Source organism: Natrix helvetica (genome assembly GCF_964273705.1).
Source record: "Natrix helvetica genome assembly, chromosome: 1".
Lineage (NCBI taxonomy): Eukaryota > Metazoa > Chordata > Lepidosauria > Squamata > Natricidae > Natrix > Natrix helvetica.
Genome location: NC_138548.1, coordinates 111,296,897 through 111,319,828, shown reverse-complemented (window position 1 = coordinate 111,319,828; position 22,932 = coordinate 111,296,897). Strand labels below are relative to the sequence as shown.

General features: G+C 36.7%; 1 protein-coding gene across 2 annotated transcripts in view; it reads left to right on the top strand.

Moving 5' to 3' along the window:
* BRSK2 (BR serine/threonine kinase 2) overlaps positions 1-22,932 on the top strand; it is a 486,050-nt gene that overhangs the window by 417,020 nt on the left and 46,098 nt on the right. For both annotated transcript variants that reach the window (XM_081938190.1, XM_081938191.1), the window contains exons 13-14: positions 16,541-16,601; positions 20,201-20,408. In XM_081938190.1, the coding sequence (XP_081794316.1) occupies positions 16,541-16,601; positions 20,201-20,408 (269 nt within the window). The remainder of the gene's footprint in view (positions 1-16,540; positions 16,602-20,200; positions 20,409-22,932) is intronic.

Genomic DNA, 22,932 nt, shown 5'->3' with positions numbered 1-22,932 from the left:
TAATTCACCTTCACACTATAGCATATATTTTGACCTAACAGTCTCTGTTTATGTCTGTGCTGTAAGATTCCAAGATCAAGCAAAATAGGCTACAGCTGAGGTACATTATGAACTGAAATGGGAAAAATTCCTTCCAGCAACAAATAACAAGCAAAAAGAGAATAGGAAATCAGAAGAGGTAGTTCTCGTTTAGCAACTGCCTTATACAGTGACCATCTACAGTTACATGAAAAAGTAACTTTGGGACCAATCCTCACATTTATGGCCTCTGCAGATCTGTAAATCAAAAGAAAGCTAAGTATAGTCATAATTTCAATTAGCAACCACTTCATTTAATGACCGAGTTGCTGATCCCAGTTTGGACAAAATGAGCCTGGGAGCCCAGCTTCCTCCATTCCACTAAGCTCCCTTGATACTTCTGCTACTGCCCTTCTTCCATGCATATTGGCAATTAAAGTCAAATTTGACCCTAGTGAACCATTTAACCAACCTCAAATAAGTTTCATTTGACTCTTATGTCTGGGATACAGAGAATATGTTAGTTTATCTCCTTGATGTTTAAGAATAAGCTTTGAACTTTGAAGATCAAGCTTCCTGTCAGATAATGATGGTTAATTGGTTCTTTTCTTTCACAGTTTTAGTCTGGGGTCACTCCACATTTTGCTGTTTCAAAGAGGCAGAGATTCTTAATTGGAAAACAGACTTAATAATATATTAACAGGCAGAATTTCAACAAATATATGACATCTTGTAGCAACCCATTTTTTCCTCTCGACTGCTGAAGATTTCATTGTAATTTTTCAAATTGTTGATATATTTAGGGTCTTTCAATTATGTTAAGGAACTCTTCCAGCATTAATATTTTAAAAACCAAGCATACATTTAGCCAGATAGGGGATCCAATTAACATTCCCTTAAAATCATGCTCTGAGTTTAACCAATCATCTCCACAACTTTTTCTATAGCCTGAGAAAGTTCTAAGTCAGCCTGTCTTCTTTCAAGTCCGCCCTTTGAATGTAGAACACCAAATCAAACAAGTATATTGCATTTCTATTTTTTTAAACCAATAAATGTTCTAAAACTACATAGTCATAAGCTGCTTCAGGAGTGATACTGGTGTTCAGTCCTGTATTGCAATTAAAGCTTCTGACCTAGAAGCTCTTAACTTTACTCTGTGCAGCATCAATTTACCTGCACAGGGAGCAAGATAAAATATTTCCATTATTCTCATAGACTAATGCAGCCAATAGGCAATTTAGAGGAAAAAGCAACAGCAGAAATACCATCACCAACAGGTATTGTAGGGTTCTTTAAAATCTTTAAATAACCTCATGGTGGGGTGTGGGTTTTTTGTTTTTTGTTTTGTAATGTTTACAGCTGACCTGAGAATTATATTAGCATTTTTATTTTATATTGAGATTGGAAATGATGATTTGAGTACATTGTAGGGGCAAGATATGGAGACTTTTTGTTGCAATGTTGTACTAAATCTAATATTGAAAAGAGTCCCCTGAAGTGAACTTGTGCAAATCCTAGTTCACTGTAAGTTCATCCTGAAATCCTTTGTAAAATAATTCCATTAACTTTCTGAAAGTTAGAAGAGCTTCCCATTTTAAAGAAGTGGAGAGAGGAATTTTCCCTCTCAGCAGATGGGATGGTCTGGCAACAAGCAAGGCACTCTGTTTTATGAGGAAGGGAGGGTTGTTGCCAAGATCTCATAAACCGCTCATAAGCTGGGGAGAAATAATGAGTTGCTGTTTGATGTGATATTCATCAGAGAATTCCTAAGCATTGTTGCAAGAGCCAGATACTTGATGCAAATTTCAGCCTGGAGTGACTGTAGTACAATAGGATTTAGAAAGCCTAACTATATGCTCAAGAGTTCTTGCCAGGCAGATCACATTTTTAACCCACCACCCTTGTGGTTAATCCCACACATACACACACTTTCCTTTTGCTGTAAAATCCTTTGTTCTAATAACCAGCAAAAACCCTTTTCATGAATAATCCTTTTTGTCAGAAAGGCTCCAATATTAGCACATTCACCACTACCCTAAAATGGATCCTCATCAATGATAAGCACTGATAAGCATCCAGGAGCATTTTCTTGTAAGGTCTCTAGGTCTCAACTAGTGGAGAGAGGGCCTACTTTATAAGGATTGGTAATATATCTTAAAATAGACTACATAGTTTTCTCAATAACACATGAAAAGAAAAAAGGCTAAAAAGTAAGCATCCTTTTTAAATACAGAAATATGGAAAAGGATGATCTTCAAGTTTATCTTGAATTCCGCAGACTTTGTAGACACATAGATGCAGTTTTCTTGGCTATAAAAACAGAGGCGGTTTGCTGTAATCTCATTTATCAATTTCCTTGGCTGGATTGAAATTTTGGGATTTCCATTAGTCTTCTACCCAAGTACTAACCAACCAGTTACCTTCCGAGCCCTGATCAGATCAATAAGGTGCTGGAACCTAATGAAAACCATAAGAACAAAGCAAGCATTTTTTTTAATGTGTACCCTGATGAAAGGGTTGTTAAGGGAACAACCACAAAAAAGTAAGCTAAGGAATTACAGGGCTAGTAAAATTAATGAAAGAAAGAAACCCCACTGAAATATTATCTCCTTGGGTTACTGAATCAGAACCTTGAAATGGTACCTGCCCATTGTCTTAATTTTTCTCTCCCTTTTGGTTCATTTTTAAGAGGAATGCTGCATCTTTAAGAATTCTAACTTCCTAGATGCACACAATTGTTTTGACAGCTGAGGCCACTTTTCTTTCTGCCCTCTTTTATTCCTATTTCTTCTCTCATTTTTGTATTCCCCCCCCCCCTTTTACTCTCATCGTTGCATTCTTTTCGGTGTCATTCTCTTGTTTTTGTTTCTCCCTCTTAACCTTGCATCATTTTTTCTTCATTTTGTATTTTTTTCCCTCTCTCTCTCAATTTTAAGTTTCCTTCCTTCCTTCTGGATCTTTTAGTGCTTCTTCTATATCTGGGTTGCTGCGGTTCAGTAGTTCACATGCTTTCATTCTTTAGGAAATGCACATATCTGGGCTGCTAGGTTTATTGTTTCGTGGGAATTATTTTTATTTAAATAAAACTCATTTTGCTTCTTTCTATCCCTCATTGTCAATTTGATGTCCATTCGCATTGTTAAAGCACTTCCTGACTTTCTTCTTCTGGAAAACTCATTAAGATTCTTTTAAGCATTTGTATGTCCATGTTAACTATCTGAATATTTCTATTTACTTTCCCTGCATTGCTTATGCTTACATATGTGGAGACATACGGTCATCGGTGTAAATGAATTTCTAGAGAATATAATAATTTACTTGGAACATTAGATGTTAATGCTTCAATGCTATGATAGCCAATGTAGCTCTTTTTATACTCCCAAAGTAAGTAGTTTTGTAGCAGAATGCTTAAAACTTGAAATGATGCACTTTGGGTTAAAAATGTGAAATGCAGTGTTATATGACCATTGGCAGTAATAGTCAAATAACTATGAATTAATAAGAAGCTGAAGTATGGCATTTAAAAAGATTAGTCCCGCCTCAAATAAATATCTGCAGGTTTTCAGAAAAGTAGAATATATAACATTGGAGCCTTTCATCTATTTGATTGGTGAGTAAGACATTATTTTAAATATGGTACCCATGCAAAATAATACTCACTGTATATTCAAATGAATATGGAACTAGAAGTGCATACTCCAGAATATGTTTTTACCTCTCTAAATCATACCCCCATATTTCCAGGGCAATGTATTAATGGTGTATCACTATGTCTAATCTTATTGTTTATTTGCACATACAAGCAAAGCCACCCAGTTGTGCAGGCCACAATTTTTGAGTATAATAGGATCTCATCATATGCTGGAAAACATAAAATCAACAGTAATAATAATACCTGGGGCCTATAGACTGCATTTTTAACATGATAGATGCTTTATTACAATATCAAATTGCAAAAAGTCAAGATATCTATTTTCAGAAACTCCAGTTCTAGGAAAATATTCCATTAGCGCATGTGGCTCTTGAACCAGAGAGAACCTGTGGGGAAAGCTGCTTCAATATTATTATATTCTATATATTCAAGCTCAGAGAGGAATGAGGGAATCACAACGCCAGTAAAAGTCGACAGTTCTTAGCTAAGCTTAGGAAAGTGGTATGAACTGATAGTTCTGTAATTTGGTGCTATTTATCGAACTTACTAGCATGTAAAAACTCATGAATAATGTATTCTGAATAATAATATTTTTCAAAAAAAAAGAATTTGTGCCCTTCATGGACCACACTTGACCATATGTTAGGAATCATTTGCCAGGGAAATGGTCACTAATAGGAGGCAAGACTGAGAAATAATAATACAAGGCAAAAAGGGTGGGGGGGAGGACATAATTTAATTGAAATTGAAATTAAATCCAGTTATGCAGGTGTAACTTTATTATGGTTTATGACCAATCACATTTGGTAAAAAGACAGAGAACAGCATAAAAGAAATTAAAACCCTAATATTATGACAATATTTTCCCACATAAAGGACTGGTGCCTGTAAGAAATTTTGCAACTCCTCTGAAGAGGTTAAAGCTCCAGAGTCATTTAGAGTTGAATGGTCTTAAAAGATGGATGGAGGATGGATGGAATTAAGTTAATAAAATTATCCCCAGAACAAATGAAATTTCTATTACATGGAGTCATCAGATTAGAGCATAGGTTCCTATAGAAAAGACCTTAAAGAACACTTCTTTTCCTATAGAAAAGACCTTAAAGAAATCACAGGAGCACATATGTTCTGCCAAAGGAATATTATTATGGCAGGCAAAATATTAAAGCAGGCAAAATAGAAAGTTTAAAGTGTGTTAGATAGATAATCTGAATTGGTAATTGGCTGGGTTGGTTCCTGCTTATATCTGACCAATATGGGTGACTTAGACTGGCCTGAAGGGCTACACTTGCTGTTAAATTGCAGCTCTAGGCTTCAATAGCCACATGGCCAACAAATTAAATCCAGTGTATTGTTTGCCTTTGCAGATCACTGATGCAGTTAATATTACTCTCTATAGGTTCTGTCACAATAAAATTACAAAAATCAGATGGCCAAACTGAGCTGTTCTAAGGATCTACGTTCAAGGCTTTTAAAACTTCATATGAGTGTGGATTCTCAGTTTCTGCACTCCTGACATGAACCAAAAATTTACAGAGATATGATTATAATTATATTTCTCTACATTTTTGTCATAATCTCATGTTTGTCCCTATACACTTAGGAAGTTCACATGTTTCATGTAATTCATTTACTTATTTAATGAAACAAAACAAAACATTTATTTATTATGTTTTGTGTACAAATTTATACAATTTACACAAATTATATAAACTTATTGAGGTTCCCATATTGCAAACATCTGATAGTGATAGTGGGAGCAGTGTGGGATGGGCGGGGTCAGCCAGCAGTGGGATTTGGGGGTTCTCCGAACTGCACAGAATCTTAGCTAGAGGTTCTCCCAAACCCCCAGCAGCCCACCCCGGAATTTTAACATCATTTTCTGATTGTTTTGAACGACCAGCATATATATATGCTGGTCTTGTTGTATTCGGGTCTTTTCCCATGTAAGATTGAGATTGTCTTGGCAACGTTTCGGCGAGGTCTCGTTGCCAAGACAATCTCAATCTTACATGGGAAAAGACCCTAATACAACAAGACCAGCATACCTACACCTGTGAAAATCTACGAAAACAAATATATATATATATAAATGGGGGAAGAGATTTGTATTAGAAATACTTATGGAATGTAATTTCTTAAACCTACAAGAAGTTACTTTTAGCTCAAAGTACTCAGTTAGGCTCAACATCCTGTCTTACCATCTCTCATATACAGATAGCTCTTGTAAGGATAAAAAAGAATGAAAGCCCATATCAGGTCACAGCCTCCTAAAGGACCACAAAGGAAAAGCTGGGATGCCCTAGAGCAGTGGTTCTCAATTATTTTCTGTCATGCCCCCCCTAGGAAGAAGAAAACATTTCGCGCCCCCCGCGCGACTGTAAATAGTATCATTTGTCTATAAAATTGTTATAAGTACACCTCTGCATAACACTGTATCCTTATTAAACACCTCTTATTTTATACAATAAACATTTATCCATAAGTAATTCATCGCAATTCTGTGAGAAAATGATGAGAAATGCAGTAAATATCTTATTTTAAAATTGGTAACAAGGGCCCTACAGAATGAAATTCAAGGTTTATCTAGAGCAGTGATTCTCAAAGTATGGTTTACCGTACTCTTTCAGGGGGATGGCGTAGTATTTTATAAATAAATATTTTTAACATTTCTCGGTTTTAATTTCTAACATACTACACATCAGTGATATAACCCACACACATCAAAGCTTTTTGGTGTCCTCAATCACTTTTTAAAAATCAAAGAGACCCCCAGGCTAAAACCTTTGAGAACCGATCTAGTCCTATAATATGTAGAGACCCCAGTGGAAAAGCTGCCTCGTATTTCTGTTTCCCAGAAGCAAAGCCTTCCTCTGGGAGAGAGGATGTGCCTTCGGCCAGAGGAAAAGCGAGGGTCGGGCCAGGCAGAAGCCAAACTGGGCACAGAGGCTGAGCAGGCAGGAGCCACGCTGCCTCTACCTCTTCTTGCAGGCTATCGAGATCTGTCTGGGTCCGGCTCAATTCGGCGGGGCTCGTCCCCGAAGCGCCAGGGTTGCTCCAGCAGCGCGGTCGTTTTAAGCGCTCCGAAGGCATCAGGGAAGCCTCGGACGGTCCCTGAAGCCTTCGGAACGCAGCTCCTCCCTCAGCCAGGAGCCAGCGGGGGCTGGTCGGACAGGCAACCTTGGCGGGAAACTCCAGTCCGCCGCCTTCGTCGCCGCCGTTGCACCCAGATGGAAAGGGAGCCTTCGCGCCCCCCTTTATGGAGCCTCGCGCCCCCCCTGGGGGGCGCACCCCACTATTTGAGAACCACTGCCCTAGAGCGTGGTGTCAAACTGGTGGCCCGTGGGCTGGATATGTCACGCACAGGCCACACCCACCCCAGCTCCTCAGAGGGAAGAAACATCATGATACCTCACTTGACGGCAACGTGACGCGGAGAATTTGACACACATGCCCCTTCCCTAGAGCAATCACTCGTATTTCATGTTCTGTTTCTCATTTCTGAATTAAATTTCAGGATTTCTTTACATTTTCCATTTTGCACATGTAGAATTAATGTATTATATGTTATAATGAATGTGCAAAAACTGTGTGTCTTTTGTGCCTGGAATTTGGACCATCCTGTATAGAAATTTGTTAGATGGTGGGTGGGATACACAAGAGGAAAATCGTTATCCTAGCTGAAAGTAAACTGATAATCTAATATTAAAACATTTAAATGATAAAAGAGCAGTAAAATTAGAATATAGGGATAAACACATAATATCCAAGCAGGATTAGTTCATACTACAGGATACCATTTCTGCTTCTGCTATTATTTCCAACTTGAGTAATAGTAAAATTAACAATCAGTGCCAATGCTCCTCTTACCACATTTATTTCAGCATATAGTTTATTATCTTTATTCCAACAGAGAAAGTATTTTTTATAATCCATGACTTTATTTTAATAAAAACATTGGATACTAACTCACAAGTCAGGAAAAAGTAATACTTGCATTAGGAATTTGAGATATAATATGTTTGGAATTATTAGACGAGTATCAAATGAGATATGGAGAGTCATTGCATATCTTGTATTCATAAAGAAACTTCCCATGCTGCATCCACAATTATAACTTTGTTTACTGGACACGCATTGTCATTCAGGTGTGTTTGTCATGATGATCAACACATTTAATATTACATCAACTACAGGCATACAGATTTGAAAAAGAGATTTCCAAAATCAATCTTTCTAGGGTAGAAAAAATATTGAAGAGCAAATTGTTGGGCGATTCCCATCTGTGTATGATAAATACAGTAGAACTTGCTATATGTAAACAAATGATATGCTTTCAAAAAAGTAGTTGATCGAAAATGAACTTCCAGCTCTCCAGCTTAGAGCATACAAGCTATATTTATTTATTTTACACTTACTCTACTTGCCCCAATTCCACAATTACAAGCAGCATGGGAATTTTGTGTATTCTAAAACTCTCCCTTCCCATAAGAATTCCCCAATCATACATTCATCAGCAAGAGATGCTTGTGGCAAAGAAATTATGACCATGAACAGTTCTCCAAACAGTATTTCACTCTGCTTTTCATACTCTTTTCTCCACCTGTTTCCATTTCCTTTTCTTTTTTTCTTCTTCTCTTTTTATTTCCCTCTGCCAAGGATGACGAGTGCTGACACCTTGGGGTAAGCTCCAGTTTTCAATTATACCTGTTGTAGAATCTTTTCTCATTTGGGGGGAAAGATTTGTTGCGATGATCCCAGTGTAAACATTCATTATTGTGCAATCAAAAATATTTCAGGAAGAAATATTTTAGTACAGTGCTTTGATGGAAGCGGGAGGGTGTGTCCACAGGAGTGTGTACTTCCTTACCTTGATGTTGTATTTATCTTACTGATTGCAGAATAAGAGAAAATTAAATGTGAAGTCTTGTAATACCAATAGCATTTAGGCTTACATACCGCCCCATAGTGCTTTATAGCACTCTTTGGGTAGTTTGCAATGTACACATTATTTGCATATAGCCCCCAATAGTCTGGGTTCTCATTTCACCGACCTCGGAAGGATGGAAGGCTGAATCAACCTTGAAGCAGTCAGGCTTGAACTCCTGGCTGTGGACAGAGTTTTCCTGCATTACTGCACTACTACTACTACTGTGGTAGCAGAGCTTGTACAAATTTTTGAAAGCTTGGAAGAAGGCACCTAAAGTCTGGAAACAGCAAAAAAAGTATTATTTATAAGTCATCTTATTTAGCAGAACAATATAAGTAAGAGTTAGAAAAATTGTTGAAGGTCATCTTGTCTAATTCTTTGCCCACTAAAGGAATATACTACTGTATCATCCCCAACAAATGATTATCAGCCTCTCTTCATATATTTCCTATGATTGAGATCTCATCACCTCATATTGCAGTGTGTTTCATTGTTGAACAACTCCTACCGTTAAAAATTCTTTCTGAGGTCCAATTAAAATCTGTTTCCATGTAATTAAACCCATTGATTCTTATCTTCTGGAACAACACTGCTTTCTGTATGATAGCTCTTTAATGGTTGGAGAATTATCACATCTTCTCTAGGCTAAATATAAGTTAATCATAGGGGTTTTTTTCCTTTCATATCCCTTATTTTCGATTACTTTGCTTTGCTTTGCTTTGCTTTGCTTTGCTTTGCTTTGCTTTGCTTTGATTGATCAGAGCAAGGTCTCATTGGTCAGTGTACATCTAAAATGTACTACCCAGAACTAATTGCAATGTTCTAATTGTAATATGACTATCAGAATAGAAGGAAACTATGAGTTTTCTTGATGTTGAGACTATATTTCTGATGATGCAATTTAGATTTGCATTTTTTTGCTTTGTTTTGCAAAATAATAATTCTGGAAGTTATTCTTGAAGCCCCAAAGTAAAAGCTCTCCTTGACAGATTTGGTCCTTTTAAATAATATTCCTTCATTTCTCTGTCTCCTCCACCTTTCCCCTCTTCTCATCATATGGTAGACTTTTTGATATACCATATAGTTCCTTTCCAAATGTTTATTGTATTCAGTCCATTTTCCCTGATAAAAAGGGAGTGAGAGATGAGCAGGTTTACTTCTAGCTCCAGCACTCTCATCTTCTCTTTCTGGAGGGTCAGCATATATGACATATCTTCTATAAGTCCCAACAGCAGTTCTTCCCATGGTTCTCAGATGAAGAAAGAAATGAAAACTTCTCACTTCCTGTGGAATTTCATACACATACATGCAAAGCACCCTTACAAAGCACCTGAATTGTTCACTCCGCTATTGCGTTCTCAAAAATTAGGAAAATTATAAAGGAGTTTACAAGCTTCTCTGTGACGACTTCCCCCAACCAAACTCCAGTTTCCTTTCTCTCTTCACTTATTCAGTGAACTCAACTTTGGAAGTGGCTTTCTTTTTTATGTCCTGGACTTGCCTCAGTTAAACTCAATAGAAGGCAATGCTCCAGTTGAATATTGGAGTGGGGGAATCTTAGCAGCAGCAGTCAGAAATAAATTGCCATCATAGTCAGCAGTATCTCCTTTGCTTTTGATCTTTTCTTCCTTCACACTTCTTCTCTTTCCCCAAACTTCATTTTTGCTGATGCTCCATCACTTGTTCATCTGTATTATCTGGACTAGGGTTATAAGGCAAGTATAATTTGAGAGTGAGAAGCAGTAATATTAGAATAGTCAACACCAACTGGGAGATTTAGTGCCAACATAGATGCAGCTCCTTCCCATTTTTAAAGTTTTAAGTCCTGCCTAAGCAGAGGTTGTTACTGGGCACCTCCAGATACAGCTTTGTTCCTCTACAAAATCAGTTCTGCACCTGTGTTGTCTTACACTGTTGTTGGAGTTTAATGGCCAAGTTAATTTATTTTCCAGTGAGTGATTGTTAGTCCTTTGAGGTTGTCCAGATAGGAAGTACAACCAAGAGCATCAACACTATTTTTATTGTAATGTTACATTAAACAGAATCTTGCAAGATGAAAACATTCTCTTATCCTCTCTTTTGTTTCTGGAAAATTCAGAAGGGTCCCTTGTAAAATACTTCCTATATTTTCCTCCCACTTGCAGACTGAGCTGCCTCTTATCAGACAATTGCTTTATATTTGTTTAACCGGAAACTTCTGATGTCTGTGGCAAGTATGTAAGAAATCGAGATTCCGTGATAAGATGGAGAGAATCCTAGCCTCACCTGATTCCATCTTCTCAGCCTTGACTGAAAGGAGCATGAAAAGCACCCAAAGTCCACACCTGTCAGGCTAAGCCCAAGAATGATGCAAAACGATTCATGCAGAGTTCAGTTCTTTATTTGCTTACACACAAGGGACAGAATCTTGCCTGACTAAACTATGCTCACCCTAATGGATATACCATGGGAGATGGCTATTCTTACTATTTTTCTCTCTCACATTATGGATCTCTGGGTTGGGCTGCCTCGTCTCTCCTTCCCCCCTTTTCTTTCCTGGGAAACTACCACTTTATTGTAGTCCATCGTATCAGTTCTTCCTCTATGGGCACTATTCACACAACACCTCAAAATGTGAACAAATTCATGAACTGTGGTGGTGGTAGTAGTGGTGGCAGCAGTGGGGGCTTCAGCTAGAAATTTTTCTTCTTGTCTGTTAAAGAAGGGGAGCCATTATTTGTTTATTGGTGGGGTTCTAGAACTTTTTGGGGGAACAATAAACTCAGCTGTTGCCAAGCTATTACTTGGCATGTCATCTTTGTTCAACTGTTAACTGGCTGAAGCTGAGCGACAGTTGCCTGAAAGTGCCTTCTGCAAGCATGCAGGTGCCTTTGGGCAAAGTGCAAGAAATGGGATGGTTTTATTGTGTATTGAAATTATTTGCAGGTAGAAGGGATGGGCAGTGCTTACAAGTCAGCACGTATTTTATCTGTTTTTTAAGCTGTTAGAATGCAATGACTCTCATTTGCTCTGGCATTTTTGCTTTTATTCCTATATGACAGAAGTAAAATAAAAAAGGCATTCATTTTTCTGGCATAGAAACACAAAACAAGCAATGGCACTTTTTTTAAAAAAAATGTGTATATTTCTCTTTGCATAAATTATAATATTTTCTATTGGTGAGGTAAAGTGCAATGCAAGTAGTCCTCGACTTACAACCATACACTTAGTGACCATTCGAAGTTACAACGGCACTGAAAAAAGTGACACGAAGAGTTTTCACACTCTCAACCGTTGCAGTATCCCCATGGTCAGAATGTTATTGCTTGGCAAATGACATGGATTTATGACAGTTGCCAGAGTGATGTTATCACCATTTGTAACCTTCCCAGATGGCTTCCTACAAGGAAAGTCAAAGGGGGAAGCCAGGTTTGCTTAACAACTGCATGACTCACTTAACAATGGCAGTCATTTGCTTTACAGCTGTTGCAAAAAAAGGTCATAAAATGGGTCACTTACTTAACACCTGTCTTGCTTAGCAATGGAACTTTTGGGGTCAGTTGCGGTCTAAGTCAAGGACTAATTGTAGACACAAAAGAATGCTAGCCTCATTTTTTTTATAAATAAGGCAAAAAGATATAGCCTCCCAGGCTGTTTCTGAATTTAAAAAAACACTGAAATGCCTTATTTATTATATAAATATTTATCTGTTTTTATTATTGATTCTTGTTTAAAATTCCTTAAAGGCTAAAGTAACAATTACAAGCAAACTGCATGCAATTAATCTGGAGAAATCTTTTTTTTTAAGTTTTTTTTTTATTTTTCTTAATCATGCATACATACATTTCACAAATATACATTTCTCATAGATATTATTATTGTTGTACATTATAATTTAACATTTATGATTCCATTCTTCCTCTAAAGATATAATAATATATTCGAGATTGCTTTCCTCTCATCCCGTACATCTATCTTATATTGCAACAACCCTACTTCTTTCCTCTCTATTTGTCCTACCTTCCCCTCTTCTCTACTTTCTTCTTTCCTCCTCTTCTTTCTCTTTTCTTCTTCCCCTTCCTCTCCCCTACTCCTCCTCTCTTCCTCCCCTTCCTCCTACTCTTGCTAACACCTCCCTCCCTTCCTCTCCTTTACCCTTTCTTCTTTCTCTCTCCTTTTCTCTCTTCCCTCTCCTTCTCTCTCCTTTCCCTCCTTCCATTGTTGCACTTTCATATTTTATTCGATCTGATGTATTTTTGGGATGGCGTTCAAGCAAACCCAGTTCTGGAGAAATCTTGTTGGAAAGACTGAGATTCTAATACTTTGCTCCCTCATACTAAGCGTTTGGCTTTACAAGTCGGAAGAGTGTGAGGAAAGCTTCAGCTTCAGTAGATTTCTCAGATAATTTTATTGTGAACAGGTGAGCTTTGCAAAATGGATGAGGCAGGTGAATGGCTTCAACAGTTTATATATACCTTATTCTAATTTCTAACAAACCTCTCCTTAGAGGAGTTGCTTTAATTATAACATTTATCAACAGTGGAGTTCTGTCATAAACTTGTACTAATAAAATATTGATATCACACTGCACGGTTCGCCAGAGTGCATTAGAGGAAATAATACGGGTTGTACCTGTGAATCATTTGAAGGGCTCTTTTGGACAGTAATAATTAACATTCTGAATATGATGCTCGAAGCATCAAGGTGCTGTATATAACCCCAATTCATCTTTTAGGCATCTTTTAGGCATGAACACACCTGTCCAAACAAAATAGACAGGGGCTGCCCTGAGTCTTTGAAAAGATGATGTTTATTGGCGTTTGGTGCATCCTATTTGTAGGGGGTCTTTCACTCCCTTCTTAAAGAACTTCTCCAAAGGATTTGCAAAAAGTGTAAAAGGAATAAAATGACAAATGTTTTTGTTTTCATCCACAGAGATTAAATGTGTCTATTGATTGTAAGAAATGGGCATGATCAAAATCATTTGAGAAAGGCTGATCTTGTGATGAACCTAAAGGCCACTGGAGATTAGAAAAAGTTACATGGAAATGGCTATTTCTTTTTCTATAATTGTATCAGTCTGGCCCTGAGGGAAGGGCCTTTCCTCAGACTAGATTGCTGTCTTGTTCTTCCTTTTGTTCACCCAGTATGATTACCGAGTGTGGTAATAGATTACCATGTGGAGTTGTTGAAAAACAGGATTTCTATCAATCCACAGCATCGGTGTTCTTTCATCCAAATGTTGCTTTAGGCCACTTTCATGAGAAAGGTCTCGCCCCAGTTTTATTTAAACTGGTCTTAATTCTGCCTGATGGGAAACAAGCAGAGAGTCATATTCCATTTGAAATTATAAATGTCATTGTTATATAGCACTAGATGAAAAGTAAAATCTATATTTTCTTCATTACAGCTATGTGGTACCTAGAAGAAAATATACATGAAGAAAATATAGATTTTACTCTTCATCTAGTGAAGAGTAAAATCCATATTTTCTTCATTATAGCTATTTGTTTTCAGGCACTGAACTGAAATTTTATTCCTGGATCAGTTCAGAGGTTATTTTATAAATAAGCTTTGAGTCAATTAAGGTTTGATGTACCATTTATATGTAGCTAAATACAGATTAATTGACACAACTCTTTATTTATTCAGCCAGGATGAACAGCCAATATATGGGTCTGATAAATACTAACAAATACAATCCTCTCCATAATTTCAAAGCTGTAAATTTTGGCAGAACAGTTTTGTGGGTTCTTTCATTTTGCAAGCCCCTCCCCACACCTCCAAAAGAAAAAAGACCATTTTGTAAATCTCTCTCTCACATATGCATACATAAACACATACACACATGCACATACACAAACAGACACATGGGGTGGGGAGGCTTTTCCTCCCGCATCCTCTTTCTTTCTTTCTTTCTTTCTTTCTTTCTTTCTTTCTTTCTTTCTTTCCTTTCTTTCTTTCTTTCTTTCTTTCTTTCTTTCTTATCATGATGTATTTGGATTCGCACGGTTGGAAGACTTAGAAACATTTTGCCTTTCTCCTTTTTCATCTTTCCTCTGCACCCCCCTGATAATTTTATTGACTGTCTGCTCCAAACTTTATCTCTTTTATTTTTTTTAACCATTATTTTTTGACATGTGTACATAGCAATATTTCTTATTGCCTCCCCACACAATTTCCCAGATTTATATACATGGGAGAGAATGTGGTATACTGGATACATTGATCTCCAGGTCAAAGTTTCTCCCTTCTTACAAGAGAAGATTTCTCATGATTACATAATTCACCTTGAAATTATGCCTGGTGGCTCTGTAGGCTGTTCTTCATCCCGTCCACATGACAAACCTAAAGTTCCCCTGAAAGCATTCACCTCAATGAGCAGCTAATAATAGCTTTTCCTTAAGTTTTATGGGGTGTCAAAACAACCCTCCTTTCATACCATTGCAGGCAGTTTATAGAATAATTGATGCCTTGGGGAAGAGAAGGATTTCAAATAAAAGCACTACATTGATAAGCGCTAATCTTCCCTTCTCCCATATAAAATCACTTTGCAAAGAGAGAGAGAGAGGCCCAAACACACACATACAACCCCTTGGATATGTCCTTTAAGTTGCAAAGACAGTTGTTCGGACATTTGGCTGCTATATGGTGATTTCTTTTCCCCTGCAAGATCATTTTATGGAAGAGAAGGATTTTGATTTAGAGGCATGTTTCCTATGAGAGTAATTCTCTGCCAGTTTTGGGAAACAACTTTGCCAAGTTGTAGGAAATAAGCAGTTTCCATAATAATTTCATATGCAGAAGAGGCAGCTACATAAATATAAGTCTTTGGTTGAAAAATGGGCTGTGCAAGTATATAAAATAACTGTTTTAAATTTGCATGCATGATCTGCTTGTATGCACAAACCTCAACCATTCTACTCCCTTGACCTCTCTCTGTTAGTTACCGGTACTTTGTTTTGTTCAATGAAAATAACTTAACGTCCATTTCCTCCTCCCCCCCCCCCCCAATTTGGCAATAAAATAATCCAGTGCCATACAAATTAGATCCAAGGAAGTGATCATTTATAACTTTCCTCATTTTATACAGTTTGTATTTCTTCTACATTATCTCAGTTTCAGCCAGGGGGAAAAAAAGCCTCTCAATCTGAGGCTTTTTGTTTTTAGCATTTTTACATGTGAAGCTTTAATGCTCCGTTTATAAAATTTGTGTGATATTATTAATATGTAATTAATATAAAAATGCCCTCTCAGTGAACCAGTAGTAAACCGGTTAGGAACTCACCACTGCTAAGTTCAGAAGAATTAATATTCTTCCTATTTTGCTTCTTGTAAACTCTGCAATATCATGTAAAGTAGGACATTAAATACCAGCTAGGCCATCTTTGTGGATTGGTATTTTGAATATTATCTAATCACCATTTAATTGTTATCCTACCTGATTTTGAGTGGCTTCAGATCACAAATGTCTACATGTGTTTAGCTGGCGTTTGTGGGTCTATCATTTAGTAAATAATTCTTATTTTTTATTTATAAAAAACTTAGCACTGTTAAAACATTTTGTCTGCCCTGTAGTAATTTTTTATTCTTTTTTTATTAAACTTAAATCGATACTGAATTTCTGATTAATAATGGACCTATAGTCAAACCACTTTATTATTTATGATTTTACATTCTGATATTTTATGGAGCATATTTTATCATTTAGATAGCTTAGTAGTACTGCAAGAATTTTATTCATCTATGAACTTTTATGTCATTTTATGCAGATCTTCAATCAAAATAAAGTTGTCTTTCTTTGTGGATAAGTACTCTTTGAAAAGCATATGTGAGATCTATATGAGGTTTCTTTATAGAGGCATGAACCTATGGAGATTAAATGTAGCAATAGCTACCCTGTGCAATGTGTTTTTGACAGGGATTTCTCAGGATTTTATTTTGACTTTGTGTCTACTTAGGTCTCGTTCAATCAGTGGAGCTTCATCTGGCTTATCTACCAGCCCTCTCAGTAGTCCAAGGGTAAGTGAAATTGTTCGGAGGGCATAATTTTAATAATCTTCATTTGAGTTAGGGAAAGTGTAATAACATTTCCCCATAGTTTCAGGGGTGGCTTTGTCATCCAGAAAATGTAAAGCAATAAAAAAAAGTTGCAGTATTTGTATATATAGTATATTGTATATCTTATGAACGGAGAGAGAAAGAGAGCCAAAATGTAATTATTTTTTACAGATACACTCATGTGTGAAAGCACTTTTGTTCATGCATTCTTTAGCATTACATTGTTTAATTTGTGCCTGCCTTACTCACTACTTCTATTGTTGTTACCTAAAGTAGCTTTATTTCCTAGCATGGTGGCAGTTATAAAATACTGTTGGAGAGATTATGGCATGATGAGAAGAACATCTGCTACTCATTGCAAATTCAGCATGAGGCACTGAACCATAAAAATTAGAGCTACTTTGGGACTGAAAAGCACAGCTGAACAGTCTTTGAAAAACAATGAAATCTAGTCAGCACAGGAATCATATGAAATTGGGTTAGGAAATTGTTAGTGTGAAAATGAAAGCAACTGAAACATTCAAGAAGAACAACATAGGAAGAAGAAGAGATTGTATAATTGGAGACCATAGAATATCCCTGGGGAGAACTGGGGATTCTCTCTTGCAAAGCTACCTTGCCCTTTTTCATCATTTAGCAAGCCAAGGACTTCCTTCTTAATCAGTAGCAGTTGTCTTTTCAAGTATTACAAACCCATTACAGAAAAGCAATTATGGACTTGAGGTTAATGGCAAATTGGATGGTCATATGTAGATCATTCTTGTTTGATGAGAAGTTATAAGCTAGCCACTTTTTTTGATAGTTTTTTTTTTAAAAAATACATACGGTCCCAGATCAATGAAACAGATACATCATTTTGAAGAACTTAATGAGTAGGATAGAAAAAGAGAGAAGTTCCTAGAGCATGAAACTGTAATGCGCTTGATATTGAACAATATTTGAGAGCTTCTCTTGTATTACAGGGCTTTCTTGGTTTTGCTGACTTTCTGATTTATAGTTAATCCCTGAAATTTTGGTTCTGAAACCTCCCATTGCACAATTTCAATTTGAAAGAACAATGCCATTTAATTTAATATAGAAATGTGCGGTCTAGTCTTGGACCAGATTTTCAGTTTCTGGGAAGACCTGATCTTATAATGCCCCTTTTGATTTATGCCAATTCATCATAATGACTGAAGCATAGTAAATTAAATGTAGTTACTCCAAAGATCTAAGTGTAGAGTAGAAGAGCTGAGCAGCACAAGCTACTCAACAGGTTATGATTTGAAATGGAAAATGTCTACATGTAGTGACTTCTGTTCATAGGAGCAATTCTGCCCAAGTATTTCCATCAGAATTATGAGGAATATGAATGGAATAACTGCAAAGTGGCCCGTTCTATTTCCAGATCCTTTTGCTTATCCAATAGTATATCATAATTAAAAACCAGCTGAATAATGAAGAAAAAACTATAGAATTACTTTCCTTCTGCCAAATTCCAGACTAGTTAATTGAATCAATTTGTCTCCATTTGCCCTCATATTATGCACAAAAATAGTTAGATTATAATTCTATGCAGTTGTAACTTCTCAAATAGCTTAAGCTTTGACCACCAAAATTATAGAAAATGCATTTATATGAGTGTGCAATATTCAAGTATTGTTACAATTTTCAATTTAATTTTTTTTTGAATTTTCAGTTGCAAATTTTCAATTACAGTTACAATTTTCACGTATAAAATGGTCAAAAACAGGGTTTTTGCTTTGATGTTTCAAACTCCGTTTAATGATCCTATTGATTAAAGCAGTTAGAAATATGTCAGTTTGTATTTTGAAGTATCTTAGCATATTTTATATTAATTCATAATCTCTAATGTTCTCTCAGTTTCACTTTGTTTTTTAATAGCACAGTTTCCTTTTTTGTTTCATTTATAGCGACTGGTGGTTACTATCACTTTATTTTTTGTTTATAACCAGATCCAAATATTAGAATGCTTGATTATCCAATGAAAATAGGAATATTTGAGCAAATCTGATTTGTTGATCATTGTGGGGATTCATAATTAAACACCGTGTTTCTCTGAAGAATTCCTATTCAGAAGCCTGACATAGAAAATTAAATTATTTTCTCTGGGTAGAAGGTCAAGGAGGAATGGAAAGGATCTGCAAGAATAATTCTCTTTCTTTTGCATGCACACACACACATACATACACGCATGCACACACACAAATGGTGTCCCTTTGAAAGAAATGAGCAGAAATCATAAATGTAGTAATTTGTGGGCCTTTATTACTACCTGTTGCACATGTATTATTTTTTATCTGCCTTTCCCTGCTGTGTTTGGTTGTAGTAGACATTTTGATCTGGGAGAGGGCAAACTCAGCCTATATACCTACAAGCTGGTTGTTGCTGTGGTTTGAATGGTCCTCCTTCCCCGTCCTCACCTCCCTTCAACCTTGTCCTTCTCTCCCTGTGAGATACAGACCAGCTCAGGGGTATGGTAGTTTTTGAGGGTGAAGGTTCATTCTCAGAGCTTGTGGGTTGGTTTCCGAACGTTTCGTTGCCAGGCTAGGTAACATCTTCAGCAAAGTTTAGGGATGTCAGTGTTCCCTTATCAACAGAAGAACACTGACATTGACATCCCTTAAACTCCACTGAAGATGTTACCTAGCCTGGTAATGAAATGTTTGGAAACCAACCCACAAGCTCAGAGAGTGAGCCTTCATCCTCATCCTACACCTGAGCTACAGATATTCCCCACTATAGTAGTTTTTTCTCTGCACAGCTTCCCTGGTTCTTCCTACCCTGTTATTTTTAGTTTGTTTTCCTCCATATTTGTTTTTGCTGTGTGATTTTTCTTTGCTGACACATGGTTGGTTAATATGATAAAGCTTGTGACAAAATTGTTTTCACTACCGCTATTGCTGTTTTTTTGATTATGCTGTATTCCCAGCTAACTGCATGTTTTTTTTGTTTGTGTTTGTGTTTTGTTTCTTTGCAAACCCTTAACCCCACCTCCTTTACCCTCATCGCCATAACTCACATCTCTTTGTAATGTGCACAATTGCAACTGAAATGGGCTTTTTTTCTCTATTCACCCATGGGATGTATGTGTGCGTATGTATGTGTTGTTTTGCTTGATGTGCATGGATATTCACTCTGTATGTGTCTTGTAGCCTCTCAGAAAATTTTTCATCCCCCCTCAGATTCCTGATCTCCCTGTCACTCCCCGCCCCCAACCCTCCCTGGACTCCGATGCTTGTAGGAACACTTCCAGACCTGGACATGTTCTGCAACCAAAGCCAGCACTTCAACCCAACCCAAGGACACAAACTTTGCCTTCCAAGAGCAAATTGGCTGAAAAACCACTTCAGTCTACCAAATCTAATCCACTCCCTTCTAATAATATTATTGTCCCTCCATCCCAGAATATCCCTGCACAAAATACTCAGGGTCGTCCACCTGTTTCTGGGTGTAACCCACAACTGGCTGTTTTGACGGTGCCAACCAACCCTATGTCTCCGGTTAGGTTGCTCCCTTGCAGTACTGACCCAAGCACCAAATCTATCCCCATCATACAGGTTACCCCTCACCCCTCTCCAAGGGGCAGTCCCCTCCCTACCCCCAAGGGGACACCTGTCCATACGCCAAAGGAGAGCCCAGCGGGCACACCCAACCCTACGCCACCATCCAGCCCCAGCATTGGAGGAATGCCCTGGAGAACACGGCTCAACTCAATCAAGAACAGCTTTCTGGGATCGCCTCGATTTCATCGCAGGAAATTGCAAGGTACAAATCTTCCAAAACCATGGCAATTTAAGACTGACAAGTAAAAGTCTAAAAGAATGTAAAGAAGGGTTGGTTAATAGATGAAAATGATATGAAGCATTGACAGGAAAAATGAAACTTCCCTTATTACTACTTGGCTATGCCACATTTGTTGCTATTCAAATAATGACCTTCCTGTAGTTTTGCAAGTATGTCCCAATAATCATACTCAATTTCTGATTTTTTTTCTGACCCTGAGAATGAAAAATCAACCTTTAAAAAAAACACAAGTATAATCTGGGTTAAATTTTAGTTCTGTTGTGATGCTTGAAAGAAAATAGAGCCAACTGAGAAACTGGAACTAACAATAGACTGATGGCAATCATGTGCTGTTGGGTTTCTTTTTCCAAAATATGCAAGTTGCACTCCACTTGCATTATCATCTCAAGGGAGCAAAGATATCTAAATGAATTATATGGAAATTTTACTTTAAGCTTTTTGTCCCTGTATATCTATATAAAAGATTATGTGCCAAATTATTTTAATATTACAAATGTGGTAGAATGACAATACTATCTGGTATCACCATCCTGTAGAGTCTGCTTGCATCTTTGATATTGGTACTTGCTTTAGGACTAATTTGTAAATTCCCACTTAGTTTTTCTCTTGAACTACTGTGTTTAAGTTACTGCTTTCTGACCCAGGTTTTAATTGAGAAATAGTATGTGAATTAGTGTAAGAACATTTGTCTTGAACACATTTCTGTTTTTTAAAAGTCAGTGCTTATTTGATAAATGACTTTTTGCACAATAGGAAAACTCTTTAGCAAAATTGGATTCATTTAGTCACGTCTTAGACTGATTTTTCACAATCACAGACTCAAGACTTCAAAAATCAAGAGCTGAGTTGTATTCCCAGACATAAGCAGATTGAAGGCAGTCAATGAATGTGGTTGAAAAAGATGAAAGTTTTAATTTACAGCATATGATAATACTGCAGTTCATGAAGGATTCAAAATGCCCATTAGAGAAAGAGAATTGAAATTTTGGTAAATACATTCTGGCCAAAATTAGAAGCTTGTTATATTTGTTTTACATTGAGTTTTCTTTCATTTAAGAATCGTGTAGAAACAATAAAAAAAACCAACCCAATTGCACTGTAAAATGTCCCCCCAAAATCAGATTGAAATGGTTGTGTTTGTGAACAGTGAACACTGTTGAATATGGTGAAACACTGCTTTTTAAAACAAGTTTACTAATGCTTGGAGGTTTCCTTAATTATTATTAAGGCACTGAAATTCAAGAGAGACATATAATTGAACAAGCATAGCCCTTATATGGCCCAGAAGGATCATAATTAAGTGAAGAATTATTACCTTTCATAAAGGCCCTTAAACGAAGGAGAATAAACCTCCAGCCTAATATTTTTTTTACACATAGTGGAATTCACATAACATTCATTACACATTGACCCAGTACGGCAAGTTCTTTTCAGAACAAAGGTAAATGATCCATAATTTTTTGTGTGATTCATGATTTAGTTGGTGCTTGTTAATCATGATACCATTTTGATCTGAAAAATAACTGACAATTTCAAATAATTTTGCTAAATGACACATACCTACAGTATTCCATATATACCATGCACTAAATTTTAATTGTCTGCATATTAGAGCCTCTTGTACATAATACAATCAACATAAGTATGTTGAGTTTCTTGAGGGAATCAGCACCAATATATTATTTCTAAGAACTAAGTTAATTATTCAAGTTAGTTAAATTTAAATGCAGCATTGGGATGAACTTATTTAATGATGGTAATAATAATTTCCTGTGAACCATACAAGGTAATGGGAAGTTCATTTTTCAGTTTACTTCCATGTCACATGACGCACTAGTCTTTAGGTAAAGTACTAAATCTGCCAGGGCCCCAGGGTTACTTCAATTTATGAAAGTACACAACTGTTGTTTTTCTAGGTTCATATGCAAATAGGAAAAGCATGTCCTATCAATGAAGTCTCACATTTTCCAATCTAATACTGGTTTAACTAAGTGCATAGGGAATTCCTCACTGACTCATTTCTATCTTTGCTTGTTCTGCACTGAAATATTGTCTGTTTTGAGATTACTTCGGTTTCAAGGGAAAGCAGGAATAATATACAATTTCTAACAAGTACAGGTAGTCCCTGACTTACAACAGTTCATTTAGTGACCATTCAAAGTTACAATGGCACTGAAAAAAGTGAGTTATGACCATTTTTCACACTTATGACCATTGCAGCATCTCCAGGGTCATGTGATTTATATTGGGATGCTTAACAACTGGTTCACATTTATGACAATTGCAGTGTCCTGGGGTCATGTGATGACTTTTTGCAACTTTCTGATAAGTCAAAGTCAATGGGGAAACCAGATTGACTTAACAATCGTGTTACTAATTCAACAACTGTAGTGATTCAGTTAACAAATGTGAAAATAAAAGTTATAAAATGGGGCAAAACTCACTTAATAAATTTCTCACTTAGCAACATAAATTTTGGGCTCAA